General features: G+C 39.6%; 1 protein-coding gene across 6 annotated transcripts in view; it reads right to left on the reverse strand.

Annotated features, from left to right (window-relative positions):
• Positions 1 to 27,667, reverse strand: part of ABCC5 (ATP binding cassette subfamily C member 5) — a 67,906-nt gene that overhangs the window by 33,876 nt on the left and 6,363 nt on the right. For 2 of the 6 annotated variants that reach the window (XM_066193459.1, XM_066193460.1), the window contains exons 3-20: positions 19,701 to 19,858; positions 19,301 to 19,456; positions 18,442 to 18,589; positions 13,528 to 13,761; positions 13,242 to 13,415; positions 11,811 to 11,958; positions 11,181 to 11,329; positions 10,459 to 10,566; positions 8,338 to 8,688; positions 6,798 to 6,869; positions 6,544 to 6,668; positions 5,877 to 5,949; positions 5,154 to 5,357; positions 4,343 to 4,486; positions 2,499 to 2,604; positions 1,628 to 1,812; positions 475 to 621; positions 9 to 138 (exon numbers count right to left, since the gene is read on the reverse strand). In XM_066193459.1, coding sequence (XP_066049556.1) covers positions 9 to 138; positions 475 to 621; positions 1,628 to 1,812; positions 2,499 to 2,604; positions 4,343 to 4,486; positions 5,154 to 5,357; positions 5,877 to 5,949; positions 6,544 to 6,668; positions 6,798 to 6,869; positions 8,338 to 8,688; positions 10,459 to 10,566; positions 11,181 to 11,329; positions 11,811 to 11,958; positions 13,242 to 13,415; positions 13,528 to 13,761; positions 18,442 to 18,589; positions 19,301 to 19,456; positions 19,701 to 19,858 — 2,812 coding nt within the window. Of the gene's footprint in view, positions 1 to 8; positions 139 to 474; positions 622 to 1,627; positions 1,813 to 2,498; positions 2,605 to 4,342; positions 4,487 to 5,153; positions 5,358 to 5,876; positions 5,950 to 6,543; positions 6,669 to 6,797; positions 6,870 to 8,337; positions 8,689 to 10,458; positions 10,567 to 11,180; positions 11,330 to 11,810; positions 11,959 to 13,241; positions 13,416 to 13,527; positions 16,164 to 18,441; positions 18,590 to 19,300; positions 19,457 to 19,700; positions 19,862 to 27,667 lie in introns of those variants that run through there. The other 4 variants (XM_066193466.1, XM_066193461.1, XM_066193463.1 and 1 more) reach the window with 4 other exon arrangements.

Below are 27,667 nucleotides of genomic sequence, written 5' to 3' on the forward strand. Positions count from 1 at the left end.
TGACATACCTTCATCCATGTCTTTGGAAAACCTGTTGAGGATCCTCCCAGTGGGTGTAGTGTCAAAGAACTTCATGGGGCTACGCAGAATCCGTCGGAAGAGCTCGTCATGGAGCCTTGAGGATGCTCTGAGAGTTCCCTGACAATGCAGAAAACATTGCAGGGTTATAAAGCTGTGTTTGTGCTCCGGCCACTGCTTCTCCTTTGGCACCCAAGTATTCTACTCTGTTTCTCTCTCCAACTGTAAGAGGTTTTTTACTGCATTCTGTGCTTCCAACCAATGGAGGAAGCTGTTAATTTGGGCAGAAGTTTAACAGAAACATAGTGCAGCCTCAAGAGCTGGCTATGAAAACACTACAATCCATGATTGACTCTGGTTCAAAAGGCACTCTTGGGAGATGACTAAAAGAACCACAGTGACAGCAATGTGCAGAAGTAGGAGGAGGGGGAGAAGAACACCAGCACTGGCACATACCTTTACAAAGACCACACCACGAACAGCTTTCAGGATCAACATAACTGCCATAGACAGTGCATAGATGCCAGCATAGTAATGCATGTGAGGGTTATCTTTCATACTGTTGCTTATGACAGTCTCATTTCCCAAAGTCACAGTGGTGTTCTGCAGAAAATTCAAGGTTTCAGAGGTTGGTCATGACAAGGATGAAGCACGTATACGTTACATGTGGCAGAATTTAACTGCCTTGTGTCTTCTCCCACTATATTTGATATTTCTTCTTTAAAGTACTTCAATGACCATTGAATACTTCAGAAACTTTTCCCTGGCAGAGATGCTTGACTTGTAGATTTGTAGCCCTTGATCTTTTTCATACAATATCTTTCAAAATACTACCACAATGCTATCTCATTTGATTCATAACCTCTCATTTCATGCTTATTTCTTGTGTTCTTCTGAACAGTATCAGATACTTGCATACCACCACACAGCCATATTCACCTTGGATAGATCTCTCTACCAAACACTGTTATTTCTGCCACAACGTAATAAATTCTTAACTGTCACACTATTACAAATTCTCATTCTCTCTTTTATTTTTGATTTTAAAGTATGTTTAAGGACCTCATTGCTGATTCTAATATTGTTGGCCATCTGCACTTCATTATTTCATCTCTGAGATTAGTAGCTTTCTCTCTGTGCCCCCACAAAAATCTCTTGCAGTTATATTTGGATTTTTAAATGCAACAAGACTTGCAATCAAAGCCCTGAGAGTGGGAAAAAGACCAAACCACCCCAGGTCATCAGAATCTTCAAAGCAATTTCCAAGTCATTTGACTCAAAGCCATATTTTAACAAAAATTATTCTGTAGCTGTAAGATCACATTCAAGCAAAACACTAAAATTAGCTTGTTGGCCTCTTTCATATTTTCACTTCCTTTTCTTACACTAACCAAGAAAAGGAAGAAGAGGGCAGTATTAAACCACATAAACTATTATATCTTTCTTATTACTGGAGCTCTCTTATTCTTGGAGATGAACTCCCTAGTGAGTCTTACAACTTATTTAAATTAGGGAACACCATTTGGTCTCACAGGACTGTTTGGGATTAGTCTAGCAGAGCAAACCCCCATCCCATTAGACACAAGAGTAAAAAAGCTATTTAACTTACTCCACTGCCTTGCTTGATCCAGAAACTCAACCACCAGTTGCTAAAAGCTGTGCTGCCCACATTCAGCACAAACAGTGCCATGATGATGAGGAATGCAAAGGGGCCTCCAGCTGCCTGAATGTAGACACCATAAACAGACCAGGGGACAGAGCCTTTGCCTTTTTCTTCCAACTGCACCAACTGGCCTGTGAAACAACAGAGGATTAAGAGGGAATGAGGAAAAGAAAGCTCTTCCATGAAACTCCTACAAATTTGCGAACACATACAAAATTAGTCTTTCAAACTGTGCAGAGTACTTTCAAAAACACGCGCTTTACTTCACGCTTAGAACTTAAGTGGTTCAAACAGTTTTTCAAAGTCACATTTCTACAGAATCATTTAAGTCACGGTACAGCTGAAAAAGCCTTATCAGCACAGACTTAAATGTTAGGCTGGGATTGGCCTCACTATTGCTTTTTAAACCGTGAAGTTCAAAGCTAACATTAAACAGAGAATTACAGAGGTCAGACCTTCCCCTCATCCATAAATGCCATGTCCTGCCCAGGACTGAGTGCCAAGCTGTACACACGGCCCTTTTAGGACAGGAGGGAGAGGTGGTGTGGGAGACAAGGCAGTACCAGCTCCTTTGTGCTGATGGCATCTGACCAACAGCAGCCTGATTGAACTTAAAAACATTGTACAGGCACCCATATTTAATGAATTAATGAATGTTCTTTGCCCACTACCTGCATCCTATCAACCACACTAAGTGATTAGGATTGAGACAGCTTCCAAAACCTTAGAGGTACATTAACAATCTACTTTGAACCACATGTTTTGATCTTATTGGAGTACAAAATAATTACAGCCAGAAATTTGATTACATAGTTACCCTCCTCTTCCTTCTTTACAACTTTCTCCTTCTTCACAGACCCTGTTTTGGTACTTTTATCCTGGGGCCTTTTCAGTGAATTGTTTGTGTTCTTCTTTATATTAATCTGCAGGAAAACAATGACACTAAACATATGGGAGTAGCTGCCTTTGACACTTTCATACCTAAACACAAACTTTCACTAATCTGCAACCTAAGGACAAAGGCTTTCAATAGCTCAGCATTCATGTCAAAGAGGGTATTAACTTCACATTTATTACAGATGATTGACAACTCTGATGGAATAAATTCTCCTTCTCTATTAATCTGAACTACTACCAACCTCTATAGGTAGAATGCAAGGTTAATTTCCAGAATCAGTGAAATTATGAGTGTACACGGTAGAGGAATGATAGCCCTACTACTGCAAGAAAGATATAATCTCCCTAGCCCTTGTAAAAATAACTCACAATTTTTTAAAGAGGCTCTTTTCCCCAAGCACTCCAGCACTTACAGACATTTCATGAGAGCTTTCTTAAGGAAAGTCAGGTTAACTTGATCTTCCAGAAATACAATATCCAAACACTAAAGAGCACGCACAAGCACTGTTCTAAACCCAGCCATATTCCCATAACTGGGAGTTACTGCCTGTTCAGAGTCAGCCTGCATGGACTGAAACCCCTTATACACCATGTTCAGGGTTGCCCTCCCACACTTTACACGAGATCAAACCACGGAGAATCCAACTGATCATCCATTTATTCTTATCCCATAGGGAATGCAATTTAACTGTCCTTCCATGAGCTAATGTTTACAGTGACATTGAAGGTCAGCCACGCATGAAGACTGGAGAATCTCTTGCTCACTATCATTATATTAGTCTTAAAATGGCAGAACTATAATCATCATGCCTCAAAGGACATGCAGAACAATGCATCGTATCCTTTTGCTTCTTTCACAAACATCTCCCAGGAGAATGTGTCACCAAGCTCCTTCTATATCTGTAATTCTTACAATGCTTCCTTCTCAGAAATGTTTTGTTTTAAATGTATTGTGAGTAAGGAGCCTCTCATCTCTTAAAAAATAAATTACTGATGTACTTTTTATCTTTTTTTTCTAAGAGAAAATGCATACAAAATGTAGACAAGTAAGTTATTATAAAACAAAATGCAAAGATCCTTACTCCAGAGATTAATTTCAGGAAACAAATAGCCAAAAAGTGGGAAAAATTAAATTGCTGAAAATGTAGACGTTGTTGTACTGAATGGTTCTTGTTATTTTCTAGATTTACAATTTTTGCACCAACTGAAATACTAGAGCACATATTCAAGTTTGCATTTACAGACTTTTTTTCATAACAGAATTAGTGTCAAGGCAAAACATTTTTTCTCAAACTCCCCCAAAACACTGCATTTTCAGTTATGCTTCCAAAATACTCTTACATCTAATGTCTGACAAGTTGTGTCACACCTGCTGTGCCTCAGTCACACTCCATTGAAGAAGTAGAAACAAGCCAGTAAGATTTTTTTTCAGACAAAGGTTGTTGAAGATCTGTGCTAACTTGGAGGTAAATTAAGGTGTGTACAATAAGAGAGACAAACTTCCTGCTTTGAGCATCACCAGGGAAGACACTACAATATTTTCATGATTAACTCATGAGCTCATTGGCAGAGTCCTCTCTAGCACACATTCCCTAAAAACAAAACTGTGACAACGTGCTAATGAAGCACAGATTATTCTATAGGAAATCTACTGGTCAGATCAACCCATGAAAATGTGTGAAGCCATTTTCCAGGCTTCCAACAAGATCACTTGGTTCACCTCAGAATAGTCAAGAGTCAGAGTACTCTAAAATAAACAAGTACCTCAATATGCGGTGTTTCTCCCAGCTGTAGGCTATTAAAAATAGTTGCATAATCCCCATTTAAATTCATCAGTTCCTCATGACTGCCTCGCTCAGTAATGCAGCCTTCTTTCATGAAGATCACTTCATCACAGTCAACAAGATACTGGAAAAAGTGGCAGTAAGAACAAGTCTCTAGCACGACGTTCAATGACCAAACACTCCCACACATCCCTTCTCAGTAGCTTGTGGACACTGGCACACAGCACACCTATTCCCACATAACAGACAGCTGATTTTCAGAGGTCCTCCTCAGACTAGAGCACCGTGATTACTCACACTACACAAATAAAATGTTTTTGTGTCCTGTCAAAACCAATCTCTTCTGGAAGACATGACTCAGGATACTTAAATATTGCAAATACTGGTTGACTAAGCACTAATATTTTTATGCACAGAAGATGGCAAAAAAAATCTCAGGTACATCAGTTCTGATTTACTGACACCAAATATAACTGCTTTCTGCTGTGATAAAATAGCTTTATGGGAAGTTAGCAAAAATATTTTTCAACAGGATACTTATTTCTCTGGTAAATTTTCTTTAGTCAAGTGTTATCAGTCCCAATCAGACACCAAGCAGCACTGGTACCAAATAATTAAACTGTGCTCAGTGCATATTTGCAAACCTAGTTTATAGATGTAAACCACACATTCTATACACAGACAGGGTTGTCCTGTCACAGGTCAGGGCACAGAAATTTCCAGTATGGAAAGGCAACTGATTGACAAAGCATTTCAAGAAAGTCCAAGAAAAAGTATGGGAGATTGAGTACCTGAAGCTGATGCGTGATGAAAAGGACAGTCTTTGACTTCAGGTGCTTCCTTATTGCACTGTTAAAAATGTGATTTCCAACGTGAGCATCTAAGGCACTAAGGGGGTCATCAAGGATGTAAATGTCCCTGTCACTGTACAGGGCTCGAGCCAGGCTGATTCTCTGACGCTGTCCCCCACTCAGGTTAGCCCCTCGTTCACCAATCTGCACAGAGACACACACATTATTTTATTTCTTCAGCACCACAGATGACCAGAATAAAGCAGACCATAATATTCATTTTTATGTATTTATATAAATATACTCCCCCATGATATTTTGTATTAAATTCAAGTTTAGGTGTCCACTTTGTGGCATGTTATACATTCAAACTCAAGGTTAATATGCTTGAAACGTGGCAGTATTTCCTTTGTTTGTTTTACCTTTTATGAATTAACATAGCCATTGTTTCCTTAGCTATTTTAAATCAAGTTCAATTAGGTCCTGGTTAAGGCAGCTAAATTCACAACACAATACAAAAATTCCCAAACAGTCAACATCTGAGTATAAAACAGGGTACAACTCTTAACAGTCCAGGGCACACTAAGCTCAGCTCAACAGAGTGCATTCAACAGCTTGGCTCATGTACACCCCAGGACTGATGTACCCCCAACTCCAGCTTACCCTGCCAAACCACAACTCTTTTCTCCATCTATTAATTAGTTTAGCATAAGCAAAATATACCTCTGTCAGGTCCCCATTTGGAAGGATGGCCAGGTCAGGCCTTAGACAGCAACCATTCAGCACAGTATTGTATCTGAAGAACCAGTAGATAAATAGTTAAGAACACTGATTTACCCCACAATTATTTAGCTAGTACAGCATTGTATCATTTTCTACACTAATAGCAGATATTCCAGCAGCCTAAAACAAATCATCTGCCTCGAAATCTCAGGAGAAAACTGAGGGTAATAATTAATCACCTACTTCAGAAACACTGTGAGGATAAAGAGACAATTTGTTTTCAGGGATAATTGGCTAAGGTCCACAGGAGAGTCCCCCACTGGAGGGGGGCCATGGAAGATGTCAGTACATTGCACACAGCAGTTGCTGTGTTTGAAGAGGGCAAGGCCAGGACAGCAAGAGCAAATACCACTTTAGTGCTGCTCACAGCAGCTGCTGGTTTTAACCAGAGGCCCAGGATGAGGCCCAGCCTCACTGCAAGGAGCAGTGACAGGCACACTGACAGCCACCAGCCACAGGGCCACATGCAAGATGGGACTTCGAAGAGACTTAGACTCCAGAAGGGCACAGAGGCTTTATCTGCAGTGTACTCTGCATTAATTTTTTCCCCACGCTTGGGCCAAGAATTACCAAGCTTTCACGAAAATCAGCAAGCAGTCTGACAAACCTTTCTTCATCGTAGTCCTTGCCAAAAAGGATGTTGTCCCGGAGAGTGGCGTTGAGAATCCAGGCCTGCTGGGCCACGTACGCAAACGTCCCACTTACTGCAATGCTCCCCTCCAACAGGGTCATCTGGAATTACAGACCAGCTGGGAGATTATGCTACCCCATGTTTAGAGTAGACCTCATCCTACAGAGTACAAGTAAGTGAAATAGGAGATGGGAAAGAAGAGCAGAAGTGCTCAACACAGGATTTCTCACCTGTCCTAAAATTGCTGAGATAAGTGAAGTTTTTCCGCTCCCCACACTGCCACAAATTCCAACAAGTTTTCCCTAAAGAGAAAGGAAAAAATTATGATAACTCATTTCTTACATTTTCATCCCTTTCAGAATTCAGGCTACCTTCAGTACCTCTGAGAGGACAGCTGGATATGAATGACAGCTATCAAGATACATAACAGACAAAAAAAGCAAGAGTCAGCATTTTAATACTCAACTTGTATAGAGTGAATGCAATCCCACAGTGAAATAAAACTGAAATCAACTCTACTGGTAAAAATAAAAGTAATTCGAAGATCAGCTTCTTTCTTACTAGGGATACAGGCTCAGAGGATCAATAAACCAAAAACACCAAGGCCTGCCTGAACAGAATGTACTAAGATGCTTTTGAGAGTGATAAGGAAAGATATAAAGAGGAAAAGTCTGAAAGAAAAAAAATTAGCATATATGGGTCCAGTAAAACTCCTTGCCACTTAGACCCTATTTGCTAAAGAACAACCAAAAAAATACTAGAATTCAGTCATTTCAAAGAATTTTTCTGCAATATAATGGGTGGGTTAATACCAGCATTAAACAATTAATTTATTAAAACTATTTTTATTCCTTTTGCAAAAAATGTAAAGTGAACCAAAAAGCTATAGAGACACTTGTGGAACACATTGCTGGCCTTCTCTTGATAGCACACTTCTGAGACAAAACCAGCCTTTACATTTACAAGTAACCGTACTCTTTGAGGCAATTTTTTAAACTATATGCCTTCTCCCCCAGAGTTTAAAATATAGATTTTTTTTTCTGTTTAAAATAGTTTGAACTCTCCTTTATTTGCATAACTACGTAAGACAATTTAACCATTAATATCTTCATAAATATATGGATCTCATTATTACAACATCCAACTGCCAGACTGCAAAGCTTTTGTATTTGTAGATAATTAAGTTCAATACTTTTTCTTTGACATCTTACATGCTTTTACCCATCTTGGAGCAATAGCTCCAAGTGCTTCTGTAATTCTTGAAAACCTGCATCCTACTGTATAAAAATTCTCAAGGAAGAAAATTGTACATTCTTCAATGAAAAGCACTGTTATGCTCCATTGGAACACCTAATCACCTGAAATGTTCAACCAGAGTACAACTGAAACCCTGCAAAATTATCAAACCACTGCAGGAACACACTGTTCACCAGCACCTGGTAGCTGGTGCCCTGCAGATTCTCTGAGCTCAGTGGCTCACACACTGTCCTAGGAGCTGCAAACCCCTCAGCTGGATGTGGAAGCTATACAGCCTGCTCTTGTTTCAGAGGCTGTTTGCAAAGACCTAGTTGCTAAAATGGCACAGCTGTTTACAGCAAGATCAGACACTGCGTCCTGGATACTGCAGTTGCCATGGATATTACAGGACTGCACAAAAGCAATATGCCCCATTTCATACAAAACGAAACAGCACACAGCTCTCTGTTCCAGGGGGGCAGCTAAAATGAGACCTTTTAAAAGCTCAGATTTCCTCCTTTCATTTCTTCTTACCTTTTCTATCTCCAAGTCAATGTTGTACAGAGTCCTCTGAAGCCGAAGGTTAACCAAGTGGATGATCTTGTGCTCCTCTTCAGGGCTGTGATGGTCATCACTGTCCACTAGAAGATGGCCCCTCTGCTCTGCCAGCACAGCTTGCTGTCCCTCATTCTGTAGCTTCATTTTCTCTTTCTTGTTCTTGGTGACTTTCTTGTCTTTTTTCACTTTGGGGGTCAACTTTGGTGAGCTCTGGACGCTGGCGTGGGAGAAGTCCCAAGCCAAGGTAGCATTTTTCACCTCTATCGCGGTGTGAGGATTGGCTGGTTTTTTCTTTATCATATGAACCTCTTCCATTAGAAATAAACTCTGATAGGAGTTGTGAGAGAGGTGTAAAGATGAGACACCTGATCAAGACTGGGAGACAAGCCTACGGCACACTCACGCAGCAAAACACATCAGGCTATATAGTAGGAGGAAGCTGAAGAGCAAAAGGTAGCTCATTAGTGTAAACTAACTCCAGGTCTGCTAAGTGGCTGGGGCATTCCTGGATGTGGTGGAAGCACTTGGATACACTCGACTTTCACAGAACTGCAATCCTCTGGATGTGGTATGACAGGGCCTTCTTCCTTTGACACTGTTTGCAACTGCAGCTCTGTATGTTCCAGATTAAAAACACATGAGCAGAACACACAGGTTGGAAAGGAGAGGTCACTAGAGACAAAGTGACTGACTTGTCCTGTACACCAATTCATTATGGAAGGAGACAGAATGGCTTTTAAATTGAGCCTTTACCCATCAACTTTTCTGCTGGGAAAAAGTCATCTTGCACAAGCGTAGTTGATCTAACTTGGGCTGCTTGGCAATAAGAAGTAAGCCATTAAGTCAACTGTATCATGTTTTCCACCACATCCATCAGTATTTATAATCAACAGATTAGGAAGACATTTTTCACACAGTTTAATTACATGATAAAATGTTTGCCACTTACGCAATTTGTTTTGAATCAAGTAGTCTTTTGTGACTAAAAATTCTCAATTCCCAGCCTTATTTATTCTTGCAATTGCTATGTCTGAATCACACATTCATAAGAAAGCTCATACTCATTTACAGAGCCAAAAAGTCAATTAAATTTTTATTGTGATGTCAGAGTATCCCCACCTTATGTTACACTTCCTACACAATTTATAGCCAAACTGGGAGGTAATTCAATTTCCTTTTCCTTCTCTTCCCTCCCAAAGAAAATTCCCTTTAGTGCACTTGGATTTCAGCAGGCTGATTTTAGGCTGACTCAGAAGATAAAGCACAATTGCTCAAAAGCAACGGAATCTCAAAACCTCTTTACAGATCCTGTTTTCTTCACACAGAATGCATCACACAGACTCCATGTATCTGTCAAAGCTTGTGAAAGCTTCTATTTGGAAAGTGCTATTTTCCATTTTGGAAATTTCCGTGATGTGTAATACACTGTCATCTTCAAGAGACAAGACAAAGTAAACGTCTCCCCTCTGAGTTCATAAAGTGCACACACTGTATTCATCCTCCAATCCCCATGACATGAGAAGACTGCTCATTATCAGGGTTTTACATTTTCTGTTTTGCCAGATCACAACTCCATTTTACTGATTGGAGGAATTTCAGTCACTTAATCAGGTCTGGAAATATAAAACCTCAGGGTTCTATGACCACAGATAAAACTCCACTCTTTTTTTGTTAACCTGCATACTTAACACCTGATATTTTCAAAAAGTTTTATTAGCAAAGCATAAAATTTCATGGTACACATGTAGCAGTCTTTTCATACAGACGTTCTTAAAATGGAGTTAAAAAATATTATACTGTGAGCCAGCAAGTCCTTCACTCTTATCTCTTCCTGTGGCCAACTTCAAAATCATAAAATTATTGAATCTGACTATTTTGCTTCTCACACTGGTATTATTTTATTCTTAAACTGCTAATATTCCTTTACTACATTTGTATCTCTTGCAGAATCAAATAATCTGGAATGCTAAACGTAAAGAAAAATAAATTCTCTGCCATTAAAATCATATTACCTTCCGAGTGTTCCTTTTGCATCTACTGAACACATACAACACTCCACACTTACAGTGAAAACTATGAGACCAAATGACTGCTTACCTTAAATCTGTCAACAGAAACAGATGCCTCAGACAGAGACTTCACTGAGAACGGAGTTACTTTCAGAGCAAAAGTCATTGAGTTAAAGACAGTGACCACTGTGAATGCCTAGAAACAACACAAGAAAAACAATCACATTTGCACGCAACATTCTAACAGCTCCAGCTTTCTAAAAGCTGAAACAGCAGAGCAGCAAGTCAAAACTGTAGAAAAGGCCCAGTCCAAGAACAAACATTTAAACATTCAACATATTCTCAAACAGCAGAAAACAGCAAATCTACCCAACTCCTTCTCTAGTGCTTTTAACACACCAGGACAGACCTGTTCTGCCTGTAGGTCTAACAAAAGCAGCAGCCAGCAAATTCTGCATTAACCTACTAGTGAAGGCACAAATTCAAACCGTATTTTTAGACATTTGTGCTGTTTGCATCCAAGCACACTGCAAAACAAAAGCAGAGTAATCCCCAATGCCCCATCCAAACAGCAAACAGGAGGACTTATTTACATTCAGCCCAAACCCTGTTCAGAGGAAGGTCAGCACAAAAGAGTACCAAGAGCCTTTTGTGCAAAATATAAGGCTACACCTGCTGCTATCACAGCCATCAGATGTTCACTTCTGTAATCGAGGATACAGCCTAGCCACAAGGCCACAGCCACACAGGAAATGGCTCAGCAGGAAAGCTACAGAAGCAAAAGCGTAAAGAATGTTTTCAACAGTTTACCTGAGCTGCTGTAAGGTCATAGCCAAGAATCATATGGACAGAAAAGGTCACCACACTGGCAATGACAACAACAATGGGGGCCACTCCCACAGTGATGCTCTGGAAGTAGCCCGCACGCTCCAAGATTTTGCGTTCCTCCTCACGAATTTCTAGAAATACAAATAGGGGCACCACGTCTGAACTGTGATTCGGGGGGACATACAACAGACAGTACCATAGCACCATAAACAGTGAGTAAGAGGCCTAACTCTACACTTTAATGTTTATCACATTATAAACCTTCTCATAAAGAAAGCAATTATAGAGGAGGAAACTAATGGTTTGTAATCACCACATGAATATAGGGATTTTTAACTTTTTTTTAAACAGACCAGCCAGCACATTTATTAAATTATAAAAGGGGAACAAAATTGAAAAAATTTAAGATTAGTGTCATGCCACAAACATCATTACACTAGAAGGTGAAATTTCAGAAACCAGTCTGTTTGTTCAACCCACGGGGCATAACACGGAGACAGATGACAGTGTTCCTACACTGCTCGTACAGCAGCACCTACAGCACAAAGTCAGGATGCACCAGGCTACAAAGCAATGGGGCATCTGCAGCAAAGGAGACATGTGGGAACTCACTTTGAACGTTCTGAGAAAATGGCTTGACCCAGGCATACATTTTAATGAATTTAATGTAATTAAGAACTTCATTCATCTTTTGCACACGTTCATCAGTTGTTGCTACGCATTTTCTTCTGAAATAAGCTGTGAGGCGTGACACAAACATCTGAAACAAAAGACAACACCATGAAACATTAATGGCAGCTCAGAAAATGCAAGTACATTCAAATCCTAATTACCAGAGAAAATTAATTTTTAATCTGAAAAGGGGATTCAGGGATAGGGCAAGGCAACTGCTGCTCTAACATAAAACTCAGGCTGGAAACACCATTAATTTCCTCCCGCCCCATCTGCACCAAGCACCAGACTCGTGAGGGCAAATTTCAACAAAAATTTGAGAGAATAAAAGCGTGTACTTTTACCAATATTGAATAGTACCAGTTTAAAGTTTCTGAAGCATAAATTTAACCTAAAGACACACGGAGTTGACCCTCCATTTTAGCCAGCCTTTTAACCTGATTCTGTAAGGCAAATCAGGACTCTGCCCAGCCAGATCAATTTCTAGTCTATGCCAGTGCTATGAAGGTAGTAAACCAGTTTTTAACATATTTACTAAACTAATCTAAAAACAGAAAGGTGTTTGACATGTTTTAAGGTATCTGCTACTCCTACATTCATCCCATTCCTGGTCTGAAATTCCAACCTAACACACTGCTTTAGGAAGTTTTACCTCCTTGCCTTTCTTCATACACCTAAAAACTCTTTTGAAGTCCCCCATCAATAAAGGACGACTGCTGAAAAGAACTGAAAAACATGTTCAAACTCCACTCCTCATTCCCCTCTAAAATGCAATTCCCACTACATAATCCTTTACTTTTGGCCAGATAAATTGGACCACAGTGAACCTCACAGTATTCAGCCTCCATGGTTTAAAAAAGATGTATTGTGAATACAGTGACAAGTCTTCAGCAGTCTTATAGGCATTTTATAGGCAAGAAGATTTTGGCTTGAACTAGCCTATTTCACAGCTCAGCAGAAGCAGGAATACCTCATCAAGAACAAACTGTGCCAGATGTGTTTTTCAACATCTTGTGTTGAGTCAAGAAATCAGTAACACTGCTTATGCAACACTGAGCTCTCATACACAAGCTGGAGGCCTCATGTCTTTCCAACCTCAACCATGAGCACCTGAATATTCTGAAGTTTCATTTAGCTATGAATATTAGTCTCAGCCAAATCTATCAGCTTTCCTACCCCTATTTTCTAATTTTATCACTTTGAGCTTCCTGTTTCCAAATTTCTGCTTCATACACTATCTTATAAACACCTTCAATAATGTGCAATGCCATAAACTGGCTAAATCTAGCACATCTCAACACCTTTTATTCAGAACTATACATTTGTCTGACTTAAGAAAAATAAAGGAAGTCTTAACTCTTTCCCACTCACCATTGCTGGGTAGAAGAGTATGAAGACAGCAGATCCCAAGAAGCCTGTTGGACCCAGAATAATCACATTATAAACCATTCCCAAGATGGCTACAATAGGGCCTCCAGCCAACAAACTGCCAACTGCTGCAGCTTCAAACATCCTCTGACCATCATTGGAACAAACATTTATGAGCTGAAAAACAGACAAAACAAATTATTTAGTTTTAAGGCACAGCTCATTCGCAAAGGAATATATCACACACCCCTTTTCACACTGCCATTTCCAAAACAAGGCTGCAGCTTACCTCTCCAAGAGACTTCTCCTTGATGTTCTTCAGCTTAAGAATTTTTTTAAATGCCATTGTCAGGACAGCCCCACGCAGTCTGACCCCCGTGCGATAATTCAATGCCCAGGTTAGTGCCAGGGACCACGATCGCACCACTTCCGTCATAAAGATGCCAAAAACTAAAAACAAGCTGTACTGCAGGTTGGACTCACTCTGCTGGGTATACTCCAAGAGGTGTTTCACAACGAATGCCTACAGGAAGAAATGCAGGCTTGCATGAACACCCCATCATCCCAGAAGACCATACAACAACTTTATGTTAAGTTAGAAATAAGTAGGCTACTTTGCTTTTAGAAGAGCCGTTTGAAATAGAAAGCATCTTCTTTCCAGAAGTAAAAGGTGTCAATACAAGAAGTACTGTAACACAAGCCCTGCTGAGAGCCAAGCACTGAATCAAATTTAGTAAGTAAAGAGAGTTTAATTTGGAACCATATTCCTCGCAGCACGCTTCTAATCCTCCGTGTCTTCTAACTTAACATAAATGTGTCAGTTAGCTGAAAGCAATGCATTATCATATAGAAGAGTTTTAAAATATAGTCACTACTTATACATCTGCACACATTAAGAAACATTCCTTTACGTGATATTAAGACCTTTTTTACTTTATCTTTGGTTTGCTTCAAACGTGCTTATTTGATAAAAAGGAACAATGTACCTACAGTTGTAGAGGGGAAGAGTGAGAAGGACATTTGCAAAACATTCCTGGAAATAAACATCAGCAGTTTAATAGTAAAGAAAAAAACAAGCAGAAAGCACAAGGTACGCAATACCACAAATCATTGGGGACAGGGGAGAAAAAAAAAAAAAAGACAAAAAAAATGAATCATTCAATCCCTCCCCATACCCTCTTCCCCCAAGAACATAAACACTTTACCTCAGGAATCACATTTCAAACATCACCTGCAGAAAGAGGACAGCCCCCAGAACCACCAATTCACAACTCCAGCTCTTTGTAGTCCAATAGCATAATATAACATCATACAATTCACAACCACCAGCATTAAATATTATTAACTGCGAAACAATAGGCTTTTATTTGAAATGAAGTGTCATCTTAAATGGTAACATCTCAAAAACACTATACAACAGGTAGACCATTGTATAAGCATACAATCTGCACATACAGGATAATTATAAAGGGCTAATATCTAACAGTCAGTCTTAGCTTCTAACAAATTAGATTTGAATCTACACACAAAGTTATAAAGATACAAAAACAGAATGGTATTTGTTCACGAAGTCCAAAAGAAGTCAAACTTGAAGGTACCAACAGAGGAGACTTCTGAGGCTGCACAAATTCTTAAATCTGGTTTCAAAAGTATTCTACAGTAAGGCTTCACAGACAGTAAAAGACTTCCTAGAGAGCTTTTCAATAAATGATGTTTTAAGATACTGGTGCTTTCAATATACTAGTACAGAGTAGAGAATTACCTTTGCCCACAAGAAAAATCAACAAAAAAAAAAAAAAAAAAATTGAGACCAAAGAAAATATTTGAGAAGCCTTTCACTTCATAGTCCGTTGAAGTCCTCTTGGCTAAATCACGTTTTGCAAGTAGGAGTTCTGAATAGTTTGAAGAGAGAAAAAAAACCAAAACCCCACTACTCCAGCAAAGGTTTTGATAGCTACAGCCCAGCACCAAATAAAAAAAAAAAAGAGGAGATCAAATTCATCTGTTCAGAGGAAAATAATTCTGCACATCAGAACCAAGGAAACATGCTGTAAATAATTTTGCTCTTTTTCACAGGTGTGAATTAAAGCCAGATGTCCATCAGGTTCTAGAATGGCCACTGAGAAAATTTACATACCGATCACTGAACAAATGTGAGGAGCTCACATTCACAGATCTATTGCATTCCAACTTTCTCCTGATTGGATTTAATTTTACATCAACTGTTTGGATCACAACTGCATAGAGTTGGTTTGCAGTTACTGTGGAGATTACTGACTTCTTTTTCCAGTATTCAATCCAACATATGCAACTGAGTCACTGAGTGAATTGGGGTGAAAATCCCCCTTTTTCCTCACGAGCTGTAACTCAGCATGGTCGCAGACTGCAAGCATTTTCTCACACACCACAGCATTGCTGAAAGTCTCCAAGAGAGGATGTATAAAGATAGCAGATGTTTCCTGGGGTCTCATTCCTCCCAAAACTTTAGTGCAATTTTGCAGCACTATTTTATAGATTCAGCATCTCCCATGATGAAATAGAGGCCAGCTTACATTATACCCCAATTTATTTTTGTTCCGGAAGAAAGAAAAGAGGAAACAGCAGATTAAAGAATTTTGAAAAGGGAGGGGAAAAAAGTCACAGAAAATTAACATTCACATCTGAACAAGTACTATTCAAATTCATATTAGTTTAATGAAAAGAATCCAGCATAAAGTTATTTACCAAACAAAAACATTACAGTATATAAACTAAGCTAAGGGGGTAAAAGAGCTCCTGTGGCTATTACCAGAGTGGTTGGTACAAGCTGCTCGGCTGTCTTAAGCATTCCCATGGAATAAACATTACCTTACCTTTGCTCTTGGCGGTGGCTCTGCCCAGCAGGAATGCCTCATCCTGACGCAGAAAACAGCCATCCTGAAAATGCTGAAGAACAGCTTCTGTCACTGGTCCCACTGCAGTGCCGGCATCCCTGCTGCAGCCAGCACGCCACAGCATGAGGCAGGCTGCAGCTGGAGCCAACTGGGAAACTGGAAAACTTACCTCCTGTAGCTTACCACTCCCCCCTCCAATAACTGACCAAACTGTCAAGCTGTGCTCCACTAAAATAGCAAGTTTCCCTATCTTCCAAATGGGAAGAATAGCTCTGAACAGTAGCAAATGGCTACACTGTTCAGACCTGGAGTTAAACTGATTATGTTTAGTAATCAAGAAACTTCTTTGCTCCTCCACCAGAACTTGAAAGTTTTGGTAGCTGATCAAATAGCAACAAGTATTTACTGGAGGTAAATAATATATCAACTATACTAGTACATTCTGATGGTTATTACAAGGCAGTCTGACATGCAGCTGACCAGGTTATTAGTTCAGATTCTGTGCCAGATGCAAAATTTTTCAAAATAAAAAAAGGGGAAGACCCTTGAAGGATCTGATACCAAAAAAACCCCAAAACCCATACCAAAGCAAGAGTCCACACAGGAAGTCTTGATCAACTCCTTTCCAGTTATAACCATCACAATGCTCATTAGCAAAGGCACAGCAGTTTGCTGGCATTTCAAGATCATAGACACTCAATTAAAATTTTTGAAGTTTAATATAGTGTTTAACTCCACTTTTATAATTTTCCTCCAGTACATGAGGTCAAGTCAAGTGCTCTTCCTGATCTCCCTTTTCACCTTCAGGTGAAACAGTGTAACAATACAAGAAAGCACTGATAACTTCTGAGGAGACAGCACAGGCATATCCCGGAGGCATGCCATTTTAAAAACAGGGAGGAGGGATGGTAAAGACTTATTTTCATGCCAAATGGTGGAACCAAAACTTAATTGCGCCTTATTCAGAAAAATGAATAAGGTTGTCTGTAAATGGGCAACTGTCTATAGATAATTTTAAGTTGCCCATATCAAGCACCCGTTGCAGCAGTAGCCCCCAACATAATCAAGCTGGTTTGTTTTTTCCTTTCCCCTCTCACTCTCTCTCATTCAGCAGTTTGGCTGAAACAAATTAAGACCATTATGCTACAGAAATTAGGGGTAACCCTGCTGCAGATTCTTTGCTAAAGATAAAACAGCTCCTCAAGCCCTGTAGTGAAACAATGACAGAAGCTCTTCTTGGGAAAATCTAGTGCTGTTAAAACCTTAAGCATGATTTATTGTTAATTATCAAAGTATGTTCATATATTTTATAATAAAGACAACTATAAAATATTACAAAGAAAACAATACCACAAAAACATTCATTGTTATTCATATTACATGAAACAAGGCAAACTTTAAGGAGACTTAAAAAACAGAACATCATTTTGATAAGACATTTAAAAGCAGGAAAACATTTTAAAAAGACATTTCACCTAACAGTGCACCCAAGTGTACTTACCCAAGAAATGAACCTCCAGCTTACCAGCACACTGAAATGTGTACTACTAGCAGTAATACTGCTCCTACTCCTCAAGGGAAATGTGTAGAGAATAAATTTAGTCAAAATTTCAACTTTAAATCTGCACATCACGTGCAACAAACAGGTGACAAAAAATGGTGTGAATGTCAAGTCCCATGTTGATATCTTCAATAGGACCCTTAGCAACAAACAGCAGCCGTTCCTAGAGGCAACAACGTTTTCTAACACTTCTGCCTGAAACCTGTCTGGCCATTCTCTGTAGGATCAGTAAAGACTATGCCCACAGACTTCTTGAGACCTGCTCACATTAGTTTCTAAGCAGTGCTCTCATAGAATTGTTTCGGTCCACTTCTTGAAGCCTGTTATTAATGCCAATAACTTAAGATTAGCGTTTTTATCAGACTGAATTTTATTCCAAGATAAATTTACAGAATTTCAAAGAGAAAAACAATTAGAAGACCAGCACATAAAAATCTTATGAAAAAAGCAAGTTATGCAGTTAAGCTTATGCAGTTAGGGAAGGACTTTAAACTATACTCAAAACCAAAGACAAAAACCAAAAAGTCCATTTCCTCCAGGATACCTAAACTCCCCCTCCCTTCTCCAAGAACTTGCCTGGGTATTCAGCAACTGATCCATCAGCTGTAGGAATCCTATCTTGGATTATTGCATCGCTCTTGAATTTTACCCCAAAATTTCTAGCTAGTCAAAACATTTAAGTGATTCTGCAATGAAACCTTAAGATTTTACAGTTGGCCATGAGATGGAGCCCTCTGGGGTTGTTAAAAAAAGGATGGATATTACTTACTGGTCCACTGAAACCCGCGAGCTGCGTGATCATCAGAGACACTATGGAAAGGATGAGCCTGGTGCGGCAGAAAATCCACACAACCCTCCGGAGAGAAGCATCATCAGGCCCACTTTCTTTCAGTTCTTCCTGCCACAATCTTTCCAGCCTAACAAAAACAGAAGATTTATGACATTTATTCATGGCATAAATTTTTCCCCATGAGAGAAGGTAGGTACTTCTTTGTTAAAACTTCAAGTGCCTCCTAGCTCAGAAAAACAAAAAATAATATTAAGAGAAATAAATACACTCTGTGAGGTAAAGAGAAATACCTATATAGTATTACTTCCATAGGACAGGGATGAAAAACACAATGCTTTTTCTTTGCCTGGAGTCACTTAGGCTGTCAGCATATTAAGATTGCCATTCTCTGCTGAACTGACTGAAGAGCTGCAGAGTCAAAACCTGAAGAAATTCTCAGTAACCACAGAAGGCTACCCTGATCAGAAGATCTGATCCACATTCAAATCACCTTGCTACTGACAGTACTTGTTTCTCATTTTAGCACAAGACTTTTTCCACTGTAGCCCTGAGAAAAAAAAATTGTTTTAATAAAAAATCAGATTAAAGACATGGAAAATCAGAAGAATGGCAAGACACTCCCTAAAGATATAATCCTCTAATTTCACTGAAATTAGCAAGGCTACAGAAACTGTGCTGCATGAGAAAGTTGTCTCTGAAACATGAAAGTGAATTCCACCATTCTGAGAAAGGCAAAACAAAATGTCAGTGCTGCTCTTCTTGGGCAACACTGTACCACTGCCTGCAAACTAAGGTGTAATAAATGGAAACAAGAAAATAATAAACTAGATGTCTTTACCTTCTACAATTGACATCTGAAGACTCATGCCTTGATAAAGACCATACATCATCCATAAACAATTCCCCTTTCTTGTATGCTCTGTGGGCCAAAGGAGTGAGCCAGGAGAAGGTCATGGAGGAGAAAAGCCCAGCATTATCAACAGGGTGCTGGTGTCTAAAAGAATTTAAAAAAATTACGAACAATGAAAAAGGAAACAGGAAATGTAAATCTTCAAGAAAAACAAAGCCTCCTCTCATCGAAAGCACTCAGAGTACCAAATGGTCCATGCCAGCCACACTTGCTAAACAAATTCTGATGTTTCCAGTACCAGTCAGCAGACCTACATCTGCAATTCTGCTTTGTGACTGGTTTGAAAAGCAAATGCCGTTATCAGTTGTGTGGTAGCCTAAAGACGTACTTGGAAGTGGTCCGTATGGGTTTCAGTGCATTCAGACCATGGTGGTATTTGCCCTTGTGATGCTCTTCGTCCAGCATTCTCAGCTGGGAATGCACAGAGGTGTCCAGTGGCAGGCCCTCTGCCCGAGCTGCTGCTTCCAAGGCATCCTGGCATTCAATCTGCTTTTACAAGAAAGACAACAGATTCAGACTTCAAAACTACATTTGAAGTCCATGACTCCCATCTCCAGCAATTTTGCACCTCTTTCTTCTGCAAATTATTGTGCAACAATCAGTCACTTCAATGTCTTAAATCACAGGTTCATCCTGGCAGCAAAGCCATGGAAGGCACAGCTTCTAGATCTGGGTTAGACTGCTGCACTTGTAAAACAAATTAGTACCAGTATTGCACCTGTGCATTCAAAGGATAAATGGATAGACCAGACTAATCCTGCCACAAGAAATACAATAGAGAAAAATTACAACATCAAGTATGTATGACATAAGTTCAGGAAATCAATGACTAGCTTATGCAGTGAAATTAAGACATTTTCTTGATGAATTTACACCCTCTTAGTATAATTTAGATATTCTTATCCACAGAGAACACAAAGTATTTTCAGAATGCCACCAAAGTCCCTTCTTCAAAAAGACTTTAGACTAGATAAAAAAAACCCGAACATGTACTAAGCAGAATTGTACTTCCTTTTATCATGTTTCCTGTTTTTCCTCTTTTCCCCTAATCTAAATGGAACAAAGATGACGATTTTTTCTGCTCCCTGGCACAGCTTCTCAATGGCTCAACAACTTTCGTAACAGCCACTTTCTGAAAAGGCAAAACTTATCTCGGGGAGGGTTTCCACAGCCCCAGTGAAAGGCAGACTTAAATGCTAATCCAAGAGGAGAAACAGCAGTGATACACTATAGTCAAAATGTTGCAGAGTTCAAACAGTCTTTTGATGAGCAGCCAGATGTGGCAAAAACTACAAGAGGAGATGAGCCTGTTATCTGTACTGGCAGAGGGCCCTTGACTGGTTCTGCTAACTTAATGTGCCATTTATTGCAGGACCATGTCACCAGCTTGTATTCTAGTTTATTGCAACAGAGCTACTTAGTAGAAAAAAAAAATTACTAAGATAAAAATCTTCCTGAAGTTCTTACAAAGATACTATGATTCTATCTTTATTACTTGACTCATCAGAGCCAAGTTAGCTTATTTCCTTGAAAAGAAACAACTCTAATGCACAGCAGCCTCCAACAAACACTAAATGCAAGCACTTGGTTCTTGACTTCCAAGTCATGTAATTGTTTTTGGAAATGTCACCACTTCTCATAGGCTTTGTCTGTACTATGTTAGCATGTAATAGTATAGCACACTAAGACACTGTTTCCACCCATGTGAAGGATGAGAACAGGAAACTGATGATGTCATAAATCTGTCCCTTGTTTACTTGACCGAAGTGGGTAATCCATGGTTCTAGCTCAAAAAACACATTTGCTAAGCCATCACCTAAAGCTTTGGTAACAAAAGATAGCCAAATAACACAAAAACAAAAGAACATTAAAACCTTATGACACATGGAGTGACTCAAAAATACACAGTACTTGAAATCAGAATTAAAACACTTCTCATGCAATTTTTATTAAATTACTGACTCACTAAGGCAACAACACTGTCTTACTAAATCTATGCAAATCAGCATTAATAAGGGACCTGCCATAAACATCCCAAAGGAGTCAGTAGTGGGGAAGAGTTCTGCACCACCTCTTTTCTGGATACAGCAGAGGAATTCTTAACTTGTTTTTTGTGTTACTCACACAAGAGGCCCCGGGCAGATCTGCCCAAACATCTTGTGGCTGATAACACACTTGTTTCTAAGTGATGCCATCAGCTAGTTGCATAAACATTGCTTTTCAGAGCACACAAAAAAGTGCCTATAAGAAACAAAAAACTTGCAAAACAGAAAACACTATGTTGATGAGCATAAAGATAGATTTTCACCACTTAGAAACAAGAATAGCTTTTTAATAAGTAAGTACAACTGCAAAGGGGTTTAGGCCATCCAAAGATAATATTCATAAACAATCACTATGAAAAATAATTAAACTCTCCAGAGCTGCTCAAGAGAGTTCTCTCAGCAAATGTGGAAAAGCTGCACTGACAAAGACGAGGGCACTGCCTTTGAAAGGCCTTTATAACATCTTGCCATAGAGACAAATAGAAGCACAAACCCCTCGTCAAGAGCATTGCTCATCTCCATCTTGGTGAGATTGTCAAAATCCCACATGTAAGACTATCAAGAAACAGATGCATCACACCACTGCACAATTAAGATTTAAGAACCACTCTTCAGTTCTGTGTAGTTCTTTGAAGATTAGAAAATCTTCAAAGCAGAGTTTATCAGGAAGAAGTGAGCCTCCTAAATTGTTCAACAATGCACTTCAGGAACAAAAGACTGACGTAAAAAAAATCAAAACAACCCCAACACTGTTAATTTAGGTTTCTGATTAGGTTTTCTGATTGCCTGCATTTGTGCACAGTTTTCTTGGAAACCAAAGCCTTGAGTCCTTACTAATGTGCTACAACAGGCTCCAGCTCTGCTATTCATAAATGTCTAATAAACATAAGAAATAAATTAAAATACACTTTTTCTAATTCATCAACTTGTCACTATGCCAAAACAAGCAATGAAATGAGTGATTCATTATCAACATGGTATTGATAACTCCAAAGAAATGCTCACAGAAACAAAACAAGTCTAAATCAGATATTGCCAATTGGAAGAGGAAGATTCATTCAGACATTTATTGAGGAACAGCAGATGACTACTCAGCACCAACAAAAGGCCAAAAAAAACAATGAAGAATTGTTACAAAAGACACAAAGGATAAAGCAGAAAATATTACCATACCACTTAAAAAACCCTAGGGTTTGCATCCATTTTGAACACCAGACTATGTCCCTTGTCACTTCAGTTCAAAAAGGGTATTATACTTAAACTTACTTTCCTTGAGCAATAATAACAATGGGTCTTGGAATAGCATAAACCTGAGATTTTTTTCCTCTGGATAGAAAAAAGGAATAAAGGTACAGGTATTTGAGAGGTCCATAAAGCCTGAAGAAAGAGAAATAGAGAGTGACCACCAACTGTTCTTACCACAAAACAACAAGGCACACTTAAATATAGAATTCTCTATCATAGGATACCGTAAGGTTCAAATGCATAAATGGACTAGACACTGACAAATTAAACTCATATAGGATAAGCATATCATGGCTTACTAAACACATGACAGAGTGCAAGAACAAACATTGATCCAGCATCTTATTAATAGCTGGTGGATGCCAAATAAATTTTCTGCAGCCCCAGGCATCTCATAACAGAGCATAACAGTTCTGCACTCCACATACCATGAAGTTCTGACACACCTGAATACAGGCCGATACAATTCAATAGATGACTGTAAGAACTAACAGGTTAAGAAAACAGTTAAACTTTTAATCTTGGGCACAATCCCCAAGAATAGGGTGAGCACTAAGGAAGCATCACTGCACACATAACCTTCCTTCATGGGTGGGTCACAGAGGGGCAGACAAAGAGAAGCACAGCTGGTGCTGCTACCACAGAGCACACCTGCCCCATCTGACTTTCTACAGCTTAGGTAAACAACAAAACCACACCAGCACCAGTTATCATGAATTCCTTGTCAAAAAATTGGTCATGGCAATGGTAAGCACATGAGGTAAGGAGACAGTCAGAAAGATTAAATGGTTGGCTCAAGATATATGACAGAAAATCTAAGTGACATGAGGAAAATGAGTGGTTTAGGGGCAAGGGAAAACGATTTGCTCTTTAAGTTACAGGCATATCAAATCCACCATCCAAGGTGATGAAAAAGCAGGAAATTTAGGACCCAAACTACAAAGCTGTCATATACACATGGTGTCAGAAGTTCCATAGGAAGCAAGAATGGCATGAGGAATCTTACTCAGAAAGGCAAGCAAACTCAAATACGTGAACTTGCACACTTCTGAAAACATGCTAAGCAGGCAACACAGGCATCTGAGTACGGGGAACAGGTAAAGAAAAAGGACGCAGCTGTCATGTAGGTGGGAAGGAAAAAGCCACCCATGGAGATTCTAGGCTTTCACCCAGTCATGTAACAATCTCCTATTTAAGAGAAGGTAGAAAATTATTGGTTTAACAACTGTAACATCATACAACTGCAAAACCAGACAAGACAGGAGGCAAAGCAAAACACATTTTTCCATCCCTTACTCATCTTGCAGAGAAAGGATCTGATGTGTACATACAACCCAAACCCCACCCAACAAACAGCTATTGTCCCTTCTTCCATAAGGAAGAACATCCTCCAGGGCTCAGATCACAGCAGGGAAGAAGCTGCATCTCTTCTGGTCCTACCAGCAGCTGACAGCAAACTAGAACAGACCTAAAACTACTTTTTTACTAATCCTTGCAGCTGACATAGAATACAAAAGCTACTGTGGTTGACTTATTATTACATAAAGTTAAAACTGTTTAAGTTGTAAAGGTCTCTGAGCTGGCAACACTGCAGAACAGAACTCCCACCTCTTGCATTTAGACACCAGAGCTCAGCAGGCTTCCTCATGCCCTTTCAGTTCCCAGCAAGGAGAGGCAAATGGGAAACCTAGAGACCAGAACAGCAGAGCTCAGAATAAGGTGGGCATGTGATGAGATAGAATTATATCATCACAAATTCTGCTCAGTGCTTAAAGCATTCTCCATATTACAACTCCAGGATGAAGAGCAATTTAAAAATATTTAAGACTTCATTAAAAGATTGGTGCTACAAAACAAGATTAGTTATTAGTTTGTATGGGCTGGGGAAGGGAAGAAAAGAATCAACTGAAAAGCACCAACTGTTCCATTTAGCTTAAGCACAACTAAAATAAAACAACAGTTTAGGAGAAGATTCTCTGAAATTGTAATTACATTCTTCTTCCCAGAAATTCCTCTGACTCCAAGAATACCTTGCACTAGAAAGGATTAAGGGGTACATACACTGCTTTTGCAGGTAGCACAGGCAACCTCTAAAGCACTGTTATCCAGACTGCAAGTCATCAAACCCCAGAACATCTGAAAATTAAATAGATTTGCAGATCCAAACATTGTCAAGTCTGCAGTTGCTTGGTGAAGCAGCAAGTGCATTATGAACTTTATAGCCTACTAAGACAATTCTCTTCTCCTTTCACTGGATTTGATGCAGTACACCATCTATAAAAATATTAACAAGGGGATTTGCAGGATTAGGCTCCCAGCCTTCTCCGTAGCTAGGATACTTTATAATACCCTGCCTGATTAAAACATGAGCCTATTTAGGACTAGTTTGGTGTATCATCCACCCATACCAGCTGTCTCCCTGAGCCTGAGGCAGCAAGGAGCAGGCACTGGGCTAGATCAGAGACAGTGGGTGTGAGGAAGGAGGCATTGATCCTTTAGGCACCTGCACACATTGATTGCCAAGACGAGACAGCACAGCTGAATTCACACAGCACCAAGGTGAGAGCATCAGATAGTGTCAGATACCTAGAAATTATGATTACAATTTCCAGAACTGCTGAAAAGAACCAGGTAAAGGAGTCAGAGACTCCATTTTCTTCAGCCTTCTGAAAAGGGGGGTATAAATAAACGTCATGGCTCTGCTGCCTTCCCAGCTTCTGCTACCCAGAAGAACAGCTCTTCACAGCACCAAACACACAGCCAAATGCAGGAATAAGTACAGCTGTGCAATATTTCTCTTAGAAGATACAAATTAACTGTTCAGAAACATGCTCTGATCTACCACAACAGTTCAGAGATGGAAAAACTTGAAGTCCAGTTATCCAGTTTAATAGTTACATGGGACTTGATTACACAAGATCTGCTGTTACTTTTCTGGGCCAGGATTAGCAGAAATTGTATAGCAGACATTGGAGTCATGGATTTAAAACTAGCCTGAGTTTATGCATCCTCTGCTTAAAGCAGAAGTTTCCCAATAGTGCTTGGTACTGATATTAAGGCTCTGTAGGCAAATAAGGCCAGGGTATGTACATCTGGTAAGCCTGAGTATTTTGGTCACATATACTGAGCACTTTCATTTGAGGCACAGAAAGTCCTTGGTGAGGACAGGTATATCAGCTTCTATCAGGAATATTTCTTATTTTACCTTGCCCTTGAATTCTGGCCAGCATCAGCTGTGAGGTGAGATGCTCTCAACTCTTTTCTAGCAAAACCACTTATTCCCGCAATCCAAGAAATACAGAGTTTGGCATGAAGTGTTTATTTCAGGATTTTGCAACTGTAGCTGCTATGAATGCACCTGATAAGCAGCTGTGCATGTGCTTCGGTCTGTGATATCCATGAATCCCCATCTTTTGTTTTGCATAAAAACCAGTACTCATGATCCTGTAAGCAAAGGTTCTAGGATTCATTCAAAACTAAGGCTGTATATTGATCATCCAGCACTGGAGCTCCATAGCTCATGCACAGTGACAGCAGACTCCTGTAGAGTTGGAAATAACCAGCTTTAGAACTGGCACCCTACACATCTTTGACTACAAAGATGGGAAACCAACTCCTCACTAAACAGATCAACCTAGCACAGCACAGGCTGAGAATTTGGCTCCTGCCTTGCTAGCTCTGCTCTCCTGAACCACCCTGACACCCTGCCATATGCTGGGGGTGTTTTTCAGTAACAATCTTTATTCAGGCCATACCTAAGCCAAGTCACAATAGAAGCTACACATGTAAATTTTGTACAACACTTGGAGCATCAGGGAGGCTTTGAACCTAAACTCCTATTGAATGGAATCACCAATAAGTGACAGCAGAAGTCTTGACATCACAGCATTTATCAAGCCTAATACAATAATCTTGTATTGAATGCACCTTCCTGTCCAACACATGCTTCCAAAAGCAAACAGTAAACTAGGAAATTCAAATAAAACATCTCAGGGCTCTAAACATGTTGACTTTGAAATTCGTTAACCTTCATTCTCAAAAACAACTGAAACACAGATTTTGTTTATGGAACAGCTTGTTTGCCGTCTGTGGTTCAGAGCACAACTGACTACTCCTTATCACTAGGATACAAATTCTCAAAAACTAATAACCATCTCAGTGTCCCAAGACATCAGACCCCCTCCCCCCCAACAGATGTGAGTTTTAAGTTGCTTCAAGCAAAGTTCACCAGTAGTTTGGGAGAGATGCAATAAATATTTCTGGTGACTCTTATAGCTGTATACTGAGTTTCTGAAACAGCCATAGAGCAGAATGTCTCCAGCACTAATACAGAACACTACAACAGAAAAAAATACTGCAAGATTTCCTTCACTGATAGCTAATCTATTCCTTACACACTTCTGGTCATGAGCAGGCTGATTTAGAAATCTGCTCTGAAGCAACCCACAGTAGTCAAAGACAATATCAGCATGTGGTCAGAGCTGAGGTTTTATAATGTGGCTCAGAAGATGGCTGATGCACTAAGGAAGGCAGTCAAGTTCCAGTGGAAGCCATGAATTATCCAGAATATCAATGCTCCTTCCTCTAGAAAATGTCTCTGCACAGTCACAGATTTCACCTTTTTGTTTCTCCTGTTAAGTAGAAGGCTTCTCTCAGACCATCAACCCCCCTCCAAGTGTCAGATAAACTTTTGATACATGACTGCCTGTGGATATGCTCCTTTCTCAGATGGTGATGTGTACATCTAGGCATGGAGGGCCAGGTGGAGATACCCCTTCTTCAGTGTGGTTAGAGGGTCATCTTAAAGCATACACCAACAAACAATTCTAGGATCTTCTATTAAGGGATCCTTGACAGAATCACTTGATTCTGCGATCACTCTGTCAGTGACTGCTTTACTAACAGAACTTCAATGGTAAAACAACTTCACAAAACATGATTGTAACCAACAAATTCAGTTCTTTGGGGATATCACAGAATTAATGCATCTTTAGAAAGTACCATG

The sequence above is a fragment of the Chamaea fasciata genome, unplaced genomic scaffold (assembly GCF_029207755.1).
Source record: "Chamaea fasciata isolate MVZ Bird 193981 ecotype frontalis unplaced genomic scaffold, bChaFas1.0.hap1 SCAF_11, whole genome shotgun sequence".
Classification (NCBI taxonomy): Eukaryota; Metazoa; Chordata; class Aves; order Passeriformes; family Sylviidae; genus Chamaea; species Chamaea fasciata.